Source organism: Oratosquilla oratoria, chromosome 15 (assembly GCF_046742065.1).
Source record: "Oratosquilla oratoria isolate Oo_2021 chromosome 15, ASM4674206v1, whole genome shotgun sequence".
Taxonomy (NCBI): Eukaryota; Metazoa; Arthropoda; class Malacostraca; order Stomatopoda; family Squillidae; genus Oratosquilla; species Oratosquilla oratoria.
In genome coordinates this window covers 21,484,776-21,503,960 of record NC_134791.1, presented here as the reverse complement: position 1 = coordinate 21,503,960, position 19,185 = coordinate 21,484,776, and the positions used below count along the sequence as shown (strand labels likewise).

Genomic DNA, 19,185 nt, shown 5'->3' with positions numbered 1-19,185 from the left:
ACATTACATAATTGCAATGCACCCCAACCTTTGCCTCAAGTCTCACGTCCACCATTCCCAACCTTAGCACAAGCTCTACTACTCATGTAAAAGTTTCTGATTGGCTTTTACAACTCTCCTCTTTTGCATACATCTCCAACACCTCCCTCAATGCCTTCCTGTCAACCCTATCATAAGCCTTCCCCAGGTCCATGAAAGTCCAAAAAAAAAATCCTTATCTTTTGCAAAAAAAAAAAAAAAAAAATTGTGCACATCTGCATTACTACCTAAAACCTTCATGCAATTTCTACTTTTGCTACATCCATAATGTTCTTCCCCAGTTGCACCCTTTTCCCTTTATACTCATCTCAATACTGTCCCAAATACCTTTCCAACTGCACTCAATATTGATCCCCCCTAAAATTACTACATTCATATTTGTCCCCTTTACCTTTGTAAAGCAGAGCTATACAAGCACCCCTCCAATCTTCTAGCTTATTCCCTTCCCTTATGCACTAAACCACCTCATTGGCCAATCCACTACAGTAGTTGCCCACCTTTCAATGGATACCATTAATGTCCTTTCAACCATCCTTCCCTCCACCAATCTTCCCCATGTATAATTATACTTGGCTTTCTTAGACGCAATGTTTGGTAACAATGCCCATTCTAAACACATCCCCCAACATCATTTCTCCTTTATAATTCTTACCTGGCACCCTAAACCTAATACTACATCTATTGGTTCTTCTACTCAAGCAGCGAGATCCCCCTACAGGTTTCTGTCTATATACCAAGGGCTTTTTCCTCCTTACAAGGGAGGTAGCCAAGTCAGTAGGCATGTACCCACTCCTATCCATCCCTTTCCTCCCTCTCATCTTAGCTTCTCATGGATGATGGGTCATCCCTGTATCCTGCCCTCTGCCCTGGGTCAGAAGCAATGCAGCAAGACACAGTTGATCCACAGCAAGACCACTTAATTGGTGACCTCCCGTCTCATGCAGAAAAAGAGAAGATTGGGAGAAATCCCTTTGGGCTGTCAAAATATCATTCACACATAACCAGTCCCTACTCCCCCAATCTTCCACCCTTCCGTACATCACAGTATCATCACAACCATTCTCCACTCACTCCTATCACCTGCCTTCTCCCTTCCTTGCTTAACCTCTTCAATACGAGTCAATTTCTTGCAGGCAGCATCAGGGGCCTGATGTATAACGATTTGATGATGTATCACAATATTCAAGTTATAAAATATAAGTTACAGCTGTATTACTCATTCTTTTTCACTCTGAATATTAACCACAAAATATGATCAAGCAAATTCACAGAATATGAGGGTCACTCAGTTACAAAATTAATGTAACCCAGACACCAACGCCAGCATCATCATATACCCACTTGTGCCTCATGATGCCTACATAGTCATTGTATGGAAGGAGCTAATAGACTTCCCCCTTGCTGAACACCCCTTTCACCCCATCTCCTCATCCTTGGCCATCCCCTCAAATTTACTCTCTCCACACCTCTTTTCTTAATCTTCCTTTAATCATTCTTTCCTTGTGTCCAAACAATCCCAATACTCTTTTGTCAGCCTTGTCTGCCATCACCTTTTCCTACCCCTCTCCTCACCTTGTTTCTCACTCTTATCACGCTTTGTAACCCCTACCATACATTCTACTTAGTGAAATACAATAAGTCATTATAATTTGGTGTCCCGTGACTAGTTTAGAGCAAGGAATAGTTTTAAAACAAGTGTTCTCAGTATTGATTTATTACAAATGCTTTTCAACATAATAATCAAAATAAAAGAACTATTTTTCTTACAAATACACATTACTGTAATATAAAATATAGCCAAATCTTATGAGGCACTTTAGTGAATTCATATATGGATATAACATTTAAACAGGTACGCTGAATGAATGACAAGTAAAGATGTCACTGGAGTTAGTAATTCTGTAGAAACTGAAATCAGTTATGTAATAGTTGTCATTGTGAGACATTAGAGCATCTTTCGCCTTCTGGTACGTTTAGTGTCTGGTTTTGCTTGGGGTGGAGACTTTGTAACAGGTTCTTCTTTATTTTTCTCTTCCAAGGTTCTTCCATTAGTGTCAGGGCTAAGGGATGCCATATCTCTTGTTCTTTTATTCTTAGCCCTTGAATCTGATCTTGCCTGCTCACTGGCTAAAACGCTAGCCATTGTAGAATCGCCCTCAACATCTGACACACTATCTGCACTGTAGGATTCAAAAAGTCCACCAGATGGTCGATTTGATTTCGATTTACAATCCTGTTTACTTTTTGAATCCTTAGGTTTGCTCCCTTCCAGCTTGTCCTTTGACGCTCGACGCAACATACTAAACTCCTCATCTTTTGAAAGGACATCCAAATTCTTCCATTCCAGTGGGATCGCAGCAATTTTTTCAATCCTTTCAACATAGGCACTTTGCATGGACGTATTTATGTTAATTGAACTCAATTCTTGTGTTTGGTTCATAAAGGTAATGTTGCCCAGAGTTTTATGAGGCGTGCTGATGGCACGGAACTTCTCGGAAACCCTTGGTCTCTCATGTATTTCTGAATTGACAGAATCTTCTGGGTTAGGTCTTGGATCACGATACTGAACAAGGTTTTCATTAACACAAGAATCATCTTCATTTTCAGTCCTAACAGATTCGCTATTGGTTTCAGCTTCTGACAATTCACTACTGCTTTTACTTGGAGACTCCAAAGGTTCCTCAGGTGGAGGTGCCTTTGCTGAAGATTCATCACCCTCTTCTACTGCAGCCGGTTTTCTAGCCAATTCTCCTGTAGGAGGAGCAGGGTCTGAAGGCAAGTCACCATTTGCTTCAACTGCATCATCAGCTGGGGGCATGTCAACATCAGCTACCCCTGTGTTACCAGCTAGGGGCATGTTAGTACAAGCTCCATATGAATTATCAGCTGGAGACATGTCAACATCAGCAGCAACTTCATTATTGGCTATTCTCTGATTGTTATCAGGAGCTATGCTTTTTCTCCTTTCAGAAAGATGTTTACTATTAATCATTGCCTGTTTTAGTAATCCAGCAGGAGTTCTTGGGCACACAGCTACTGGAGAACTATGGGCTGGTGATCCCACTGGAACATTGTTGTTGTGGACAGGTGATGCAAAGCCTGTAGGCTCCAGGTTTTGCTGTGCATCAGCGCCAGGATTCCTTTCTGCTTCTTCTGTTAGGTAATGCTCTTCAGCCAATCGTCGCTCCTCCTCAGCAGCAAGACGTTCTTCCTCCTTATCAAGACGGCGCAGATCAAATTCAATTTCCTTGGCAAGTTGTTTGTCACCAGCAAGGATTTCTTTTACCTGTTTAGAATAAAACAGGTAATATTAAACATTTAGAAAAAAATCTCTTTAACAACTAAAATGTCAACAATATATATACATACAACTAAAGACCTTTTCCTCCTTCTAAGAGGGTATGGCCAAATCAAAGCATACATCCCACCTACAGCCATCCCATATCCATCCAAAATCCTATTCATTGTCACTCATATCTTACCCCCTCAAGGATGAAAGAGTATACCTATCCCCCACCACAGTACAGAAATCAGAGGCAATGCAACAAAAATACATCATTTCCACAGCAAAGCCAAACAGCTTTAATGGTTTACCCCCATGGCTTCATTACATGGCAAAAAAAAAAAAAAAAAAAACCTTACCCACTTCAGAAATATTTGAAACAGACAAGAGCATCCCTTTAAGCTGTGTCATTCCCTCATCCATTTACAATCACTCATCTTTTGCATTCTCTTCTTTGTTTGACAGACATTCACGCTGTGTAAGTATGGGAGTGTTTCCTGCAGCATTGGCTGATCTAAGGACAGTAATCACCAGCCATCAGCTCTCCTTATGTAAATAGATGGAAAAACACAAAGTTGATACAGAGAGAGTTTGGGGCAATAATTCATGGGACAGATTAGCAGGTCCTAGAAATGATGATAACAATAAGAATACACTTGCCTCATTCTTGTAATCCTTCATGAGTTCCTTGAGGTACAAAAGAAGATGACGCATCAATGGGGATCGATGTTCCTCCAACTTGTGCTTCAGAGCCATCAGTATGGGCACAATGTTCTCAATCACATTCCTCTTCACCACCTGGATAAATAACAATAAAAAAACATGGTGTAAATTAATTAAAGGGACTATAGAAATATGGAGAGGAAATAAAAAAGGAGAGGCATTAATATCAATGTGAATTTTACTAAGTTTTTTGCATACTCATCCATGACTACAAATTGCATCAGATAAATCTGACGAGTTTAACCCTACATGAAGATATGTATTGTAATATAATTAGCAGAACTGAACCTTTTCAAATACCTGTAAAACAATTTCTTAAATCCTTATAAAAGTATGTTTGACATATTCTTCAAAATCCACTAAAACACTCCCTAATCAACAACTATTTTCTTTTTATCTCATCACAATTTGCAGATTAATAACTTGTTACTGTACATATGCATCACTATATGTAAAGTATACTATTACTCGGTTATACCTCTAACTACATACTAGCTACAAGCACTAAAAGCTGGTAATCAATTAAAACTAATTAGTCATGATAAATACACAGAAATATTGCAAAACTCAAATTCATACTAAACAAATTGTACAAAAGCTAACATAGTAACATATTTTCCCAATTTTGGCATATTTCCTTAAAGATGAGGAACACCTCAAGAATTTTCTATTTAGATTTAGAAGAAAAAAGTTTCTTTCCTTACCTTATCAGTGAATCACACTTGTACAAATATACAGTTGCACACACACACACACACAAAATTATCCGTCCATATTTCTTTCTATTTCAAATCCCTCCCTTTCTGACTCTCACACTCACTACTCCTATTTCTTAAACCTTTCATCTTAACTATTTTTCCCGTCTAGCTTCATCTTTGCCTCTTTCATCCATTTCCGTTTTTATCTCATGCTGTACTATGCGGTTCCCAAGAACCAATATTATCTATTTATATACCAAGAGCTTTTTCCCCATTATGAGGGAGATAGCCAAGTTCAAGGCACATACCTACTCCCTAAAAGACAATACGTTATTTAACCTTTTCAAACAACCTTCCCACTCCAAATCCATAGGAATAAACCAACACTGAAGTCACTGGAAATCAAACCAACAAAAATTATTCCTACAACAAGGAAGAATTGCACAAGCATGGCTGTTTAGGTCACCAAACAGTACCAACACAGAATCAGCTTGGCAACAGACAACAAATGCCCAAGATTCAACCACCACAGACCACTGTCCCCACACTCGCTCTTTCTAGCCAATTTCCTGAAGGATGTGAGTACCTTCCAAGAGAGAACCGGGTCAACAAATTAACTGACGCAACCAAAACACTCCCATGCAATTTTCACACAATTCTTTCCCTCAACTTTTTGATCATGTGCTTTCTTTGCCACCCTGTTCCTTTTCATTCTCTATATTTTTGCACACATTCACTCAAGTTCCTTTCTTTTAAGTTTCTTCCAAACTCATTTACCAACCACTTTTGTCTCTCCCAACAATGAGCTACAAATGCAGTGTCTAAGATATCTGGTTTATTTTGTAGCCTTTATCATAGCTAGAAGAGCACTCTTACTCTGAAAGATTCACATAAAAGCCTGAAATAATACCATGAGTATAGATACAGAGAAGGGGAGAACTATATCCCCTCCAGAATTTTGGTTGAGAGTGCCCCCCCCCCCCAAAAAAAAAGGGGGGGATGGGGGGGGTGTTAAGGAGATAATTACATAACTCACAACCACCCCCTCAACCAGAATCAAAGGGGTAAGTGCCACCTGGTACAGAATGGGTTAATCTGACCTCAAGAAATCCTCAGTACATTTCTAATATCTCATTCCACATACTGCCATAAAAACAATAAAGCTTTTCATCTTCAGGTTAGTGCTACCTTGGAAAAGATCCAGAACTAATCTTCTCAGCTACCTTGCAGACTTGAATTCTACTGCCACTGCTTCTACATATACTTACCAGTAAGTCTTTTTTTTATGTCAAGGTTAGAAAATAAAATTTTCTTCTCTCCTTACAACACATGGCAATGGCAAAATATATATACCATATATATTACGTACATAAACATGTCAATCAAGCAATACATTGCCCCATGTCTCTTGTAGGACACCCACAACACCCATGTAATTTGCAACAGCCTCTAGACAGGACCAGGAATAAATTACTAGGTTGCTGTGTCCTGTGTGACGGATTGCATTTAGAGCGGTTTGATTTTGTAGTCATGCCTATTCAGTTCTGGAACTGTCTTACAGCTGGACAGTGTACTGAACACAAGTGTATCAGTGCAATTCTTGCTTCTCACAAGGATATTTCCATGGGGCCTATTGTGTGTGGGGGCTGTTTGGTGGTCTCTCTTGAAGAGCTTCTTTTGTGATCTGGGTGTGAATGAATGTGTTTTTGTGTGGATGTATTGTACTATATAGACAGTAGGTTGTTGTCTATAAGTAATATGTTGCTGGTGTACTTTATGGTTTTGTTTTTTCCCCTGAAGAAAGACTGAGGCAATTGGTGGGTTTAGCAGGGAAAATAAAGTGACGAGATGTACAAGATATGACAGTAGTGAATAAATAGAAATACTGTATTCATAATTTTCTAAAGGTATCTTGATAGATAATGATGACGATCATTGTCAATCATCTTGATTTACAGATCAAAATAAATTATATATATAAAAGACAATTCAATTATGTATATTTCTAACTATTAACTGTCCTGTGCATCCTAATATGATTACGCATTTTCTTTTAAATTTTTCCACAAAAAAGATTATTTGCTCTTTTTCTATTATTATAACTTAACCTTTTCCTTTATCTACTCAACATTTTCTACTTTTATATGCATTCCCAAATGCTGAAATTTGCCTCAGAATCTATCCCTCCCCCTCCCTCTTTCTCTCATCAGCATTACATCAACGCAAAATGACCTTTGGTACTGGAATTAGGTTAAAAATAACCAAGAGATACAAAATTAATTCTTTAAAGAAACCTATGAAGGACTTGTGTAACACTGGCTCACTGGGCAAAACTGGGTCTCCTGGCTTGTTCATGAGACAAGACATTCAAACTAACATTTCAACAAATTATGCCTGACTTGTAGTAAAATATCTTTATTCTACAAGAACTTGAACTCTAATTTCTTGTTCATACTAATTTATCTAAACAACACAAAAGTAAATAATTTTTCTATATATACAACAATAACAAGTAATTGTTGCTTCAAGTTTCACTGGCTGGAAACCCACAACCTTGCATCAGCCGGCAATGGTCCTCAGGTCTTTCACTGATCTCTCTGGGAAGAAACTTTAGACTATATCTGTGTTGTATAAGTTTGGGATTGTTTCTATGTTGCTGGCTCAAAGTAGTGGAAGGAGGGGAATAGTCACCAGGTGTCAGTTCTCGGTGTATGTGAAAGTGTAAGAAATACAATTGAAGTTGATAGAGAGATCTTGCGCCCAGTCTAGAGACCTTGTGTTAAACCTTAAAGTTGACAGATTTTAAAAATAGGCAGCTATACTGTCCATCTTGTATGACCACCATAAACAAGTGCCCATAATTTGGCTCCTTCTATAAGTAGTATTATTGATAACATATTGAACAAAGAAAATATTAATAAAATAAAGCACATGCTAGTAGTGTAGCATACAATGGAGAAAACCTTAGGTGAAAGCATAAAAAAAGGAAGCTTTCAAAGCCAGCCTATGGTAAACATTCAGACCATATCTATGGTACCAATCAACTTGCAATGTTTGCTTAATTTGGTCAGAATTTTGCTACAGTAAAATACACTCCATTCATTCATATTTAGTATCCTTTAGGGGATGAACATCATCCATTGGGTTCGCAGGAAAGAAGCTAATAGCATTCAAGGATTATGTTTATGACAATACCCATGTTCACTATAAACATCCTAAATTATGGAGGCATGTGACAATGGAAATTCTTCCACACATCATTAAGTATGCTATTTTTTCAAAATTACAAGTGTATAATGAACCACTTTTGGCTGAGTATATTACATTAAAATAACTAATCTACACAGCAAACACACAAAAGATGAACTAGGCCAAGCAGATTCAGTGTTAAAATGTCCATCAAGAATACTACTAGGATTATGTTATTTACCTAACTGTAGTATACAGGAAAGGAGCACCATTCATGGGGTCCTGTCTCCTCTACAGTTTATCGCACATAGCCTCAAATTCATTCAGTGGGCTGTGTTTGTGTGAAATGTAGGGAGTGATAGGTTTGAGGGTTCTTGTATAAAACTGTACACCTATCATCATGACTTGGTCTATGGAAAGGATTGATTCTTATAGTACAAAATCTATTTTGACTCGATGAACCCTTTTTATTATCATCACGACTTGTTCTATGGAAAGGATTGATTATTATAGTACAAAATCTATTTTGACTCAATGAACCCTTTTTATAAGTTGTATTGAGACCTTTATACATACATCACCAATTACCATAATTTTCTTTCCAGATTTCTTTAAAATTCTCCCTTTTCAACTCATATATTTACTGATGTCACTCTTTTACCAATTAATTTTTTACAGCATTTTACAAATGCATTAATTTACTTAATCCATGGCCTGGTAATTTTATTCAGTTGAGGGGAAATCCCTTGACAGGTAAAGGATAGAACTATCTTATCTCGTTCATTGTTTTAATACTTTAGTCTTGCTAACACCAAGCAATTTTATTCAGCTTGGGGAAACCCTTTCAGCAGTAAAAGGAGTATTTTCTTTTATCTTATTACTATTACTATTATTGTTATTATTATTATTATTTCTTTTTTTTCTTTTGCCCATGCAGTTCTCGATTCTCCACTTCCATAATCACTCTTTATACTATATCTCACCACTATAGCTACCCTCTAATTACCCTTTTGCCACACTACCCTTTCCATTCTACTTTCACATTACTTCATTGCCACCTTCCTTTCTTTGAACACCTACATTATTTCACAATTGTGCCTGCAAATTTTTCATATTTTTTAACTTTCCAATTTCCTCCCTCTACAATATTCACACTTATTTTCTAAAAGTTACCTCTTTCTGCAATGGGAATGGTCTCACTGGAGACAGTCCCCTACACAGGGTATGGGAGGCTATGTCTAGAATACTTTTGTAAGCCCCTCCAAACACAAAGCGAACTGATAATAGAGGACTTTTTTGTCATGTGTGCTGTTATCAAACCTATCTGCTGTGCCTATCCAAAGAACTCCGCACTTGTTTATAAACTCGTCAGGACAATTGAAGATGGAACTAAAAGATATTTGAACAACTATATATTAGAAAAAAAAAAAAAAAAATGGTGACTACTAGATATAAGATGGTTAAGGGAACTAAATGTAATGAGATTTGTGGAAGGACTTCTGGAAAATAATAATAATTGTAATTGTTTCCTTGAATTTCACTAAGACCAACAGCCCTACAGTGGCTGGCAACAGGCCTTGTACCCTTCCACAGATCTTACTGGAAAGAAACTGGATTGTTGTCAGTATTGTATTAGTATGGAACAGTTGTGGTACTTTGAGAGCAGTCACCAGTTGTTAGTTTTCCTTTGGTGAAAAGGTGGAGGAAATTCAATGCTGAAAGAAAAAGATCTTCTGCTTGTTCCTGAGACTGAGCGAACAGCGTTACCTCCAGAAGCAAGTTTGGGTACTGACAGGTTTTAAAAACACGACCCACGGAGATAATTCTCGCAGGTTCACCGTGTACAGGTGGTGACAGTTTGTCCCACATATAGAACATGAACTATAAATAAGGTAATACAGGTGAAAAAGTAAATGGTAAAGATGAGGAGTCAAATTATTCTATTCAGCTAAGAGAACCTCTCAATTCCGAGAATTAACTAAATGAATGTTTAAATCCTAATGGTGTATGCATATGTGTGTGTGTGTATTTACCTAGTTGTATTATACGGGAAGGGAGCTATGCTCATAGTGACCCATCTTTGTATCTTTCAGCATCAAGTTTGTTCTTAAATTCTTGTATAGATTTTGCACACACTGTTGCCTCACCTAATTTGTTCCAAATATCCACCATTCGGGGTGGGAAACTATTCTTTTCAGAGCTCTTCTATAACTATCCTTTTTGAGTTTCTTTTCATGTCCTCTTGTTTTCCTCTTATCCCACTTTAATAAATTATCTCTGTCGAGGACTTCCATCCCTTTCATAATTCTGTAAATGGTCAGTAGATCTCCCCTTTCTCTTCTTTGTTTCAGGGTTGGTAGTTCCAGTTTGGACAATCTTTGTTCATATGTCAATTTAGAGTTGGTGCCAACTTTGTTGTTGCTGTCTGAATTCTTTCTAATTTCTTCATATTCTTTTTAGTACTGGGTGTCCATTGTGTCGCAGCGAAATCCAATCTTGGTCTTATCAATGTAACTAATATTTTCTTTACCATTTCCTCATCCAAATAGTCAAAGGCCACTTTCATTGATCTCAGTAAATCAAAAGGTTTCTCCGACTATTTTGTCAATATGCTTGTCTGGTGACATGTCTTTGCTGATAATTACTCCTATGTCCCTTTCTGAGCTAACTTTTTTTAACTTCCTTTGTACCAATTTTATATTGCCCTGATATTCTATTTTTACTTTTTCTAAACTCCATTATACTACATTTCTTGATGTTAAAGTTCACTTCCCACTGACTCCATTCCCAGACTTTATACAGGTCTTTCTGTAGTGATTCACAGTCTTCCTCTGTACTTACTTTCTTTAGTACTTTTGCATCAACTGCAAAGAAGTTCATATAAAATTCCACACCTCCATCCATGTCATTTATATATAAGGGCAAACTTTATTGGAGCCAATACAGAACCTTGTGGGACTCCACTTATCATTTCTTCCCAGGTCAAGTTTTTGTCTCTAAGTACCACCCTCATTTTTCTCCCATGGAAGAAATTTTCCATCCAATTCAATAACTTTCTTTGTACACCACCTATTGTTTCAATTTTTCTTAGTAGTTTTTTGTGTGGTACTTTATGAAATGTTTTTTGCAGATCTAGGAAAGCACAATCCGCCCATCCATCCCTTTCTTGCATTATTTCTATTAGCCTCGAGGAAAAGCAAATCAAGTTAGTGGCACATGATCTTCCTTGTTTAAATTCAAATTGTTTTGATTCAGTATATTATTTTCTTACATGTTATCCATCTACTTTTGATAACTTTTCCACATATTTTTGCTATTGTGCATGTTGGATTTTCCTTGTCCCCTCCTTTTATATATTAGTGCAATATTTGCATTTTTCCAATCTTGTGGTACCTTTCCTTTTTTGAGTAATCAATTATCTTATATATTTTGTCTGTTAGTTCATCTATACATTATCTTAATATCCAATTTGCAATTCCATCTGGACTGTGTGATTTTCTGACATCAAGGTTTTATATTTGGTCCCTTATTTCCTTCTGTGTCACAGTTACTTTCATTTTTTTTTTTGGGGGGGGGAGGGGGTCTTTCTGTCCTTCCTCCCAATTTTGAGTACTTTCAATTGTGAATAGATTTTAAAAGTTTGTTCATAATTTCAGCTATTTCTACATCTTCTATATATTCATTATTCCCTTGATGCAGTTTTGTTATTTCTTGTTTATATTTTAGTTTACCATTCAAATACCTGTAGAATAGTTTAGGTTGGTCTTTGCATTTTTCTATTTTGTCTTCTTCATAGTTTCTCTTTTCTTCCCTGCATATTTTTACATATTCATTTCTTAGTTTGATATATATTTGCCACTTACTCATTTTTTTTTCTTTTTTCCAAGCTTTGTCTCTTCTATCTTCGGCCTCGATACATATTTTGTTATACCAGCACTTAATGTACACCCTTTCTTGCTTCTGCTTTGGTATGTATTTGTCTATTCCCTCATTATAAATTTCTTTTAATATGTTCCATTTCTCTTCCATCTTTGTTTCTTCATTTAAGAAATTTTCCCATTTTACATTCTGAAAGAATTTTCTTAGTTTCTCAAAATCCGTTTTGTTGTACATTAGTCTTCCTTTTCTATGTTTCTCATTTCTTCTCAAATCAATTGGTTCTTTTAGTTTGAACTCTTAATAGTATGTGGTCACTTTTCCCAATTGGTGTCTTGTATACCATTTCATCCACAACTTCAGGCTCTGACGTAAATATTAAATATAGTCTCGACGGGTCTTCATTGTTTCAATATCTGGTATTTTCCTTTACCACTGAGTCATTGTGTATTCAATGGTCATATCTAGTAGTATATTACCCCAAAGATCTTCTCCACTTCTCTCATTTCTTCCCAACATATATCTTTAGTTAGTCACCCATAATTACTATGTTTCCTCCTCCTTTCAATAATTCAATTAATGCTCTTTGTGTCTTCCAACATTTTGGAATGATCACTCTGTTCAAGACTGTGTTTTTGGGGGCACATATATTACTCCAAATACTCTACTTTTCATATCACTGTTTTCAACTTTTATCATAACCAATTCCACATTATTTTTCCTTCTGTTATCTTTGTCATATTTAAGCCTTAGTCAAAAACATAACTCCTCCACCCTGTTTCTCCTTCTATTTTTCATCCAATGGCTGTAAGAACCTTGTCCCACAGTATTTGGTGGTAGTGGACCTTTTAATTTCATCTCCACAATTCCCATTATGTCAGGTTTTTCTACGGCCAGCTAGTCGTTTAGTTTGTTTAGTCCTGAAATCATGCTATGTTGGTATATGTAATTTTTTATTTTTTCCTTTCCCCTCGTTTTATGTTTATTACATTGCCTTTTTTTATATACCACTTTCTCAGCTTCAGGTCTAGTACTTTAAAAAATATATATATATATATATTTTCAGTCTCCGTTCTTTTCTCATTTTTTTTTCATTTGCTTCACTTCTAAGTGTCTTTTCTCTTTTTTCCTCATTGTTTATTTCTTTTTTTATCCACATGTTTGTAATTTTCACTATTTGCCAGCTTTGCTGTTTTTGATAGTACTTCTGCTATCATTTGAGACCTTAGTTTGATTTTTAGTGGCCTATATTGTTTTTAGAGTACTGCTCCATCCTAGGTACCTCCTGTATCTCTTTGTCCATTACCTGTCCCTCCTCTTGTATCTCTTTCAGAATTGCTTTTGCAATTTCTCTCTTTGGTATCTAGGTATATTATGTTTTTCTTTAATACCATAAACTAATACACTTTTGTTAATCCACTGTGTCTGACCCAACTTTCTTTTTCCTTATTTATTCTAATTATGGTTTCTTTAGCATTTTCTTCCACTTGTACTATTTCTTTAAAGTTATTTCTTTATTTTTTGTTCTACTTTACATTGATTTTTTTATTTCTTGGAGGTCTATCTCTTTAATTGTTTCTCCAAATTTCTCAGTCACCACTTGTATTTCTTTCACTTTTTATAAAGCCTTATTTTTGTTTTTACCTTCATTTTTCATTCTTTTGTTTTCACTTCTGACCATGTTTAATTCCTTTTTTTAGATCATTAAGCTCCCTGTTAGTGTCGTCATTAGCTCTTCTGTGCATTGTCCTGTATTCAGCTTACAGATCCATTAGTTCCTCTATCAAATCAACAATATCCCGATTTCTTTGGACATTTTTGTACACAGATTCTCTTTCCAATTCTAAACTTCTACCTGATATTCCATTTTCTTTTATAAACCTTGAAAATGCATTATTATCCAACAAGATTTCTTAGTTATTACCCCCAGTGGTGATTCCACTCTGCTATGTCTAAACATCTCTTCATTGGTTCACTTTTTTCATCTTTCTCCATAATCATTCTACATTTTGTGTATTTATCACTAATGCTGACACTCTATTCTATCATTTTGGTCACTTGATAAATATAACTCACTTCACCACATGTAAATACAACTAGATTGTTTCCTTTGGGCTTATCGAAAAAGCACTGTAATCAAGAGCTCTTTTCTAGCTGTCCGTTCCCACCAGTGGCTTGCGCTCATGTATGTGATGATTAAAGCTTAAGATTGCTATTACATTCATAGATGGGATTACATGCATACACAGGTAACAGTTTTAATAGTATAAGCTAGGGTGAAGCAGGTGAGTAATAAAATGGTCCCCACTAATCTAATTGCTGCAGACATTCATAGATGAATAAAAGAGATTAAGAATCGCACCACAAAAAGAAACAACCCATTGCTGCAGACCATGTGATGTAGGAATGGCTTATTGCCTGCAATGCAGTTAGTTTCTATTTTGCATCATATTGGCACAGGCAAGGGCTGGATTAAGAAACTGCCCCAGATTTGACATGATAATAATGATTGATTCAGTTTTACATCACAAAACTCCCCCTATCAATACTTCAGTATTTACAATAACTCTGCAATATGAATATGTATGTATGAATATACAGAAATCAATGGTCCTTTCCTCCTCTTAAGAGAAGTGGCTGAATTAAAGCACACATCCATGTCATAAACAAATAAACCCATTCAACCACCCCTCCCACCTCATCACCTCATGAATGAAAGGTTGCTCCTACCCTGATCACACTCCTTGGTTCAAAGGCAAGAATGTAGAGGTACACTTCTTCCAAAGCAGGGCCCAATACCTGGAGCTGGTTTACTCCCAGTGCTTCATTATATGGCAAACCCCCTCATTCACTCAGCATAAGTCATGAAGTAGATTAGAATATCCCAAGCTGGAACCATGCATGAATTGAAAAACTAGATATGATAATTGGAAGATAAGATACAAGACTTTATAAGTGTAGTTACTTTCCTGTATACAACAATTTGGTGAATAGATTTCATCATTCATTAACAGAGCCACTCTTTCCCTCCTTTCCACTCTCAACATCCAACCAAACTCACCATTTCCTTTCAGCTTTATTTCACCAAGTGCTAACACATCCATCTTTCTTTTAACAACCCTGCAGTCCAAGGACAAAGGTGATGACTACAACCACAGCTACACACCTCCTGGCATAGGCCCTTCATCTTCTTCCTGATTGCTCTCACATATTCAAAGACCCAATTATAGGGTTCTGGTGGAGCTTTCCTTACAGACCTTTTGCCTTCATTTTTTGCAAGTGAAACCTATTGAAAGGGGAATTCCTAGTCCTCTCACTCCATCTCATTTGGTAACCTTCTATGACATGTACCCACTTTTCACTATAGGAGCACAAGAAAATAAAGAGGTGGAGACTTAGGAATGGTAAAGACTGGATTCAAATGGGACACCAAAAGCAATATTGGTTTAGCATTCCTTTTAAGTGGAGATCAGTTTCTGACACAGACACATGCTACATGACTTTAGTCCATGGAGATGGCTCTAAAAAAAACTGAAGTACTGACTGATTGATTTTATGTAGTCAATACTTAAGGGAATTAAATAACACCCATCCAGACCAAAGTTGTCTACTTTTTTAAGTTTACTTTCCCTTGGTTCTGCCATTCTCAAATAGCTTGCATGACATGGCCCTGCAAGAAGGAAATTAGAGTATCTCTGTCACCTATCTTCATGCACTGTCAACTTCCTCACTTCCATGTGGAGGTACAGTCCTGACTAGACCCAAGATTTCTCTTTATCAACTTATGTTTCCTCCATTTTTAGACACAAGGAGGCCTGATGACCAGTGACAATTCTCTTCATTCTACTACTTTCAGCTAGTGACAGAAACAGTCCCACACTAATACAAGACTGACAACAGTCCAAAATTTCTTCCCAGTGGAAAGGTCTGAGGACCATTGCCATCTCCTGTAAGGCTGCAGGTTTCCAGTCAGTGAAATTCTTGGCAACAATTAATCAAAAATATTCTTAAATCACTCCTGTGCCACTCCTTGGACACCACCTGCATCTCTGCCTCCCCTCCCTCTTTTTTTTTCCATGGTGCTGGGTTCTGGGATTAAGATCACCACAATGTTCCCATGCATCTTGTGAAGGGCAACTAAATGGAGTAGTAAGACAACTGGGAGTCACTCACTCTCTCTCTCTCTCTCTCTCTCTCTCTGAGTCAATCCATACTATGACACTGCCACTCACCTTACATAGTGGAAAAGACCATTGGCACAAACATAAATAAATGGAACAAATCATTAAGAAATTTGACAGTTAATGTAATACTGAAGATTTACTAAAAATTATATCCACACAACTACAAAGTGGGATACAACTATTATAATTTTTTTTGGAAACATAATAATAATCTAATCTTAAACTGCTGCATGAGGGAAAGGCTTTCAAAATTAATGGTTGATGCTGCCAATATTCAGTCTAATTTTCTGAATACTTAAGTGTTATATATATATATATTATATATATATATAAATATGTATGCATACATACACATATATACACATGTGTATGTGTGTGTCATGTCACCATGGCTGTTTAATGTGTACATAGATGTGATGGTGCACGAGGTAAATGTGAGGGTAATGGGCAGGGGACTGGAGACTGTTAACCTCTTCAATACGAGTCAAATTCTTGCACCCAGCATTGGTTGCCTGAGGTATGATGATTGATGCATCACAATACTTGCATTATAAAATATAGTCACTGCTGTATTACTTATTCTCTTTCAGTGAGTAATGATAAACACAGAGAATATGATCAAGCCAGTTCATAGAATTTGGGGGTCACTCAGCTACAACTACAAAATATTATCAGGACACTGATGTCAGCATCCTCATATACCCACTCAAGCCTCTTGATGCCTACATAGGAATCATCGTATGGAAGAGGTTAAAGAAAATAGAGAAAAGTGGATGGGGAGCCAATTATTGTCTGCTAATGACACTGCTTGTGGCAGGGTCAGAGAGGGGAGGAAGTTAGTGATGGAGTTTGGAAGGTGTGCGATAGGAGAAAGTTGAAGTTAAATGTGGGTAAAAGTAAGAAGATGATGTACAAAGGGAGAGGATGGCAGCGAGTTGGAAGTTTTAAAGGAGAGAGGCTGGAAGATGTGGATAGCTTTAGGTATCTGGGATGGCATGTGGCAAGAAAAGGAGTGGAGGTGGAGGTAGATTGTAGACTGAGAGAAGCAAGTAAATGCCTTATGGGAATGGAAAAGTGTCATGAGAAATAGACATTTGGGAATGAATGCAAAGAGGAGACCATATGAAGGGATGATTGTGCCGACAGCATATGGCTCAGACTTGGAATTTCTGAGCAGCAAAAAGGAAAAGTTTAAATATGTTTAAGATGAAATGTCTGAGAAGTATGGTGGGGATTACAATGTTGGAGAGAGTGAGAAACAAGGCAAGGAGGAGAGCTGGGGTGGAAAAGGAGATGGCAGATTGGACTGATGAAAGAGTAATGGGATGGTTTGAACGAATGGAAAGAATGAGTGAAGAAAGATTAATAAAGGTGTGGAAGGCAGAGGTGGATGGAGTGAACTTGAGGAGATGACGGAGAATGAGATGGATGGATGGATGGGTGAAAGGAGTGTTGAGCAAGGATGGGTGAAGGCAGGAGATAGGGGTGAGTGGAGAATGGCTATGTATAGATGATTCTGTGATGCAAGGAAGGGAGGGGCAGGGGGAGTGGTTATGTGTGAATGATGTGTTGACACAGTCAAGAGGGATTTTTCCCCATCCCTCTTTTTCTCACAAGGGGATGGAAAGGAAAGGGTGGTGGATGGGAGTGGAATGGGTGGGATTAGGTATGTGCTTGTTGACGTTGCTACCTCCCTTGTAAGGGGGATATGCCCTTGGTATAAAGATAAATAGATATGAGGACTGATGAACAAGTTTTGGATGGGTGTGGGATGGATGTAGGGTGTGTTTTGACTTGACCAGCCCCTTACATTGGGGAAAAGGGCTTTTGATATGTAGGCATGCATATATGTATGCATGTATATGGGTGTGGGTGTAGATATATATATATAAACGCAAGACTGAATTATACAAAATTTTGAAATAATTTTGCTTCAGCTGTAATTCATTTCATTAACAGGAATTCTAATACCACTGTAATATCAACTAAACCAAAACCCACAGCCTCAAAACACATGTTCATATCCGCCAACTGCTCCTATGGGCCAATTTCCAAACCATCCCAAAAGCAACATAATACAAGAAAACAATGAACCATCAAAAGCTTGACATGTTGCAATGACACGGAAATGCAGGATTTACCTTTGGGATTCCTCTCTCCTGAGATTACGGCAGTAAAAGCAAAAATTACACCAAGAGATCAGCATGGGAAAGAAAAATAAGTATTCCAATGTACTGCATAGGTAATCAGAGGCAATACCTGACTCAGTTGCAAAGATATATAAAGCTAATATTACACAATGGCCTTATTTGTAATTAAATGTGTAATTCTCTGGTTAGAAGGGAAATGCCTTGCAATCAACCCATTTAAAATTACTGTATTTTATAAAAAAATAAATAAATAATAATAATAATAATAATAATAATAATAATAAATAAATAAAACGAATCTTCAATTTTATGCAGCTCAGAGGCATATTTCAAATCTAATTCAGTTTTGAGTTCAACCTTATACAAGAGCATCCTAAGAGTACTGAGAAACAAAATCTACAATGTATACCAATATACCAAAGAAGTTAAAATATTAAAATTCTCTGCTGTTTACAAGAAGTTACGACACTTGTCACTGGTGAACTATAGCTATCAGGGCTGAGAAGTCCAGTATGACAGAAAAGTTTTCAATTTTCTTTGTCAAAATAAACTAAGCTGCTTATTGCAGTGCACTGTTGGGCAGGAGTAGAACTAGGAGGTAGGTGGGGGGAGGGGGGTTGTTATCTGGGATTATTTACACAAATGTTATACAAAGTGATCATGGAGTGAAAAATTATACTAACTTCTGTTCATATTCATCTGGCCAATTTATATAGAGAAAAGTTAATGAAATTATGTAATAATAAATAAGCATGACTGGTGAATTTTACAAAGAATCTATCTTAAAATTAAATCTCTGCCATGTTAGTTTAAACAAAGTACAGTGCTATCTGCCATACAAGAAACAGTGTAACAACAATTTGGAGACTACTGTTTCATACATGTGAAATAACACAGCCACCTAAAGCATATTTCTCTGTACCAAGCTCCTTAGTAATATGTAATATAACAACAGACCTATTTATAAAGGGACAAGAATAGGGAAACCAGAGCAAACAAAACAGCAGGCAGTAAATAAAAAAAAATTGGTGAAGTGAGTGTTC

General features: G+C 36.9%; 1 protein-coding gene across 3 annotated transcripts in view; it reads right to left on the bottom strand.

Moving 5' to 3' along the window:
• Positions 1-1,743: 1,743 nt before the first annotated feature.
• LOC143033355 (condensin-2 complex subunit D3-L-like) overlaps positions 1,744-19,185 on the bottom strand; it is a 52,847-nt gene continuing 35,405 nt past the window's right edge. For 2 of the 3 annotated variants that reach the window (XM_076198690.1, XM_076198692.1), the window contains 3 exons: positions 18,134-18,151; positions 3,983-4,120; positions 1,744-3,325 (listed from right to left, as the gene is read on the bottom strand). In XM_076198690.1, the coding sequence (XP_076054805.1) occupies positions 1,985-3,325; positions 3,983-4,120; positions 18,134-18,151 (1,497 nt within the window). In that variant the 3' untranslated portion in view covers positions 1,744-1,984. The remainder of the gene's footprint in view (positions 3,326-3,982; positions 4,121-18,133; positions 18,152-19,185) is intronic. The other variant, XM_076198691.1, reaches the window with a different exon arrangement.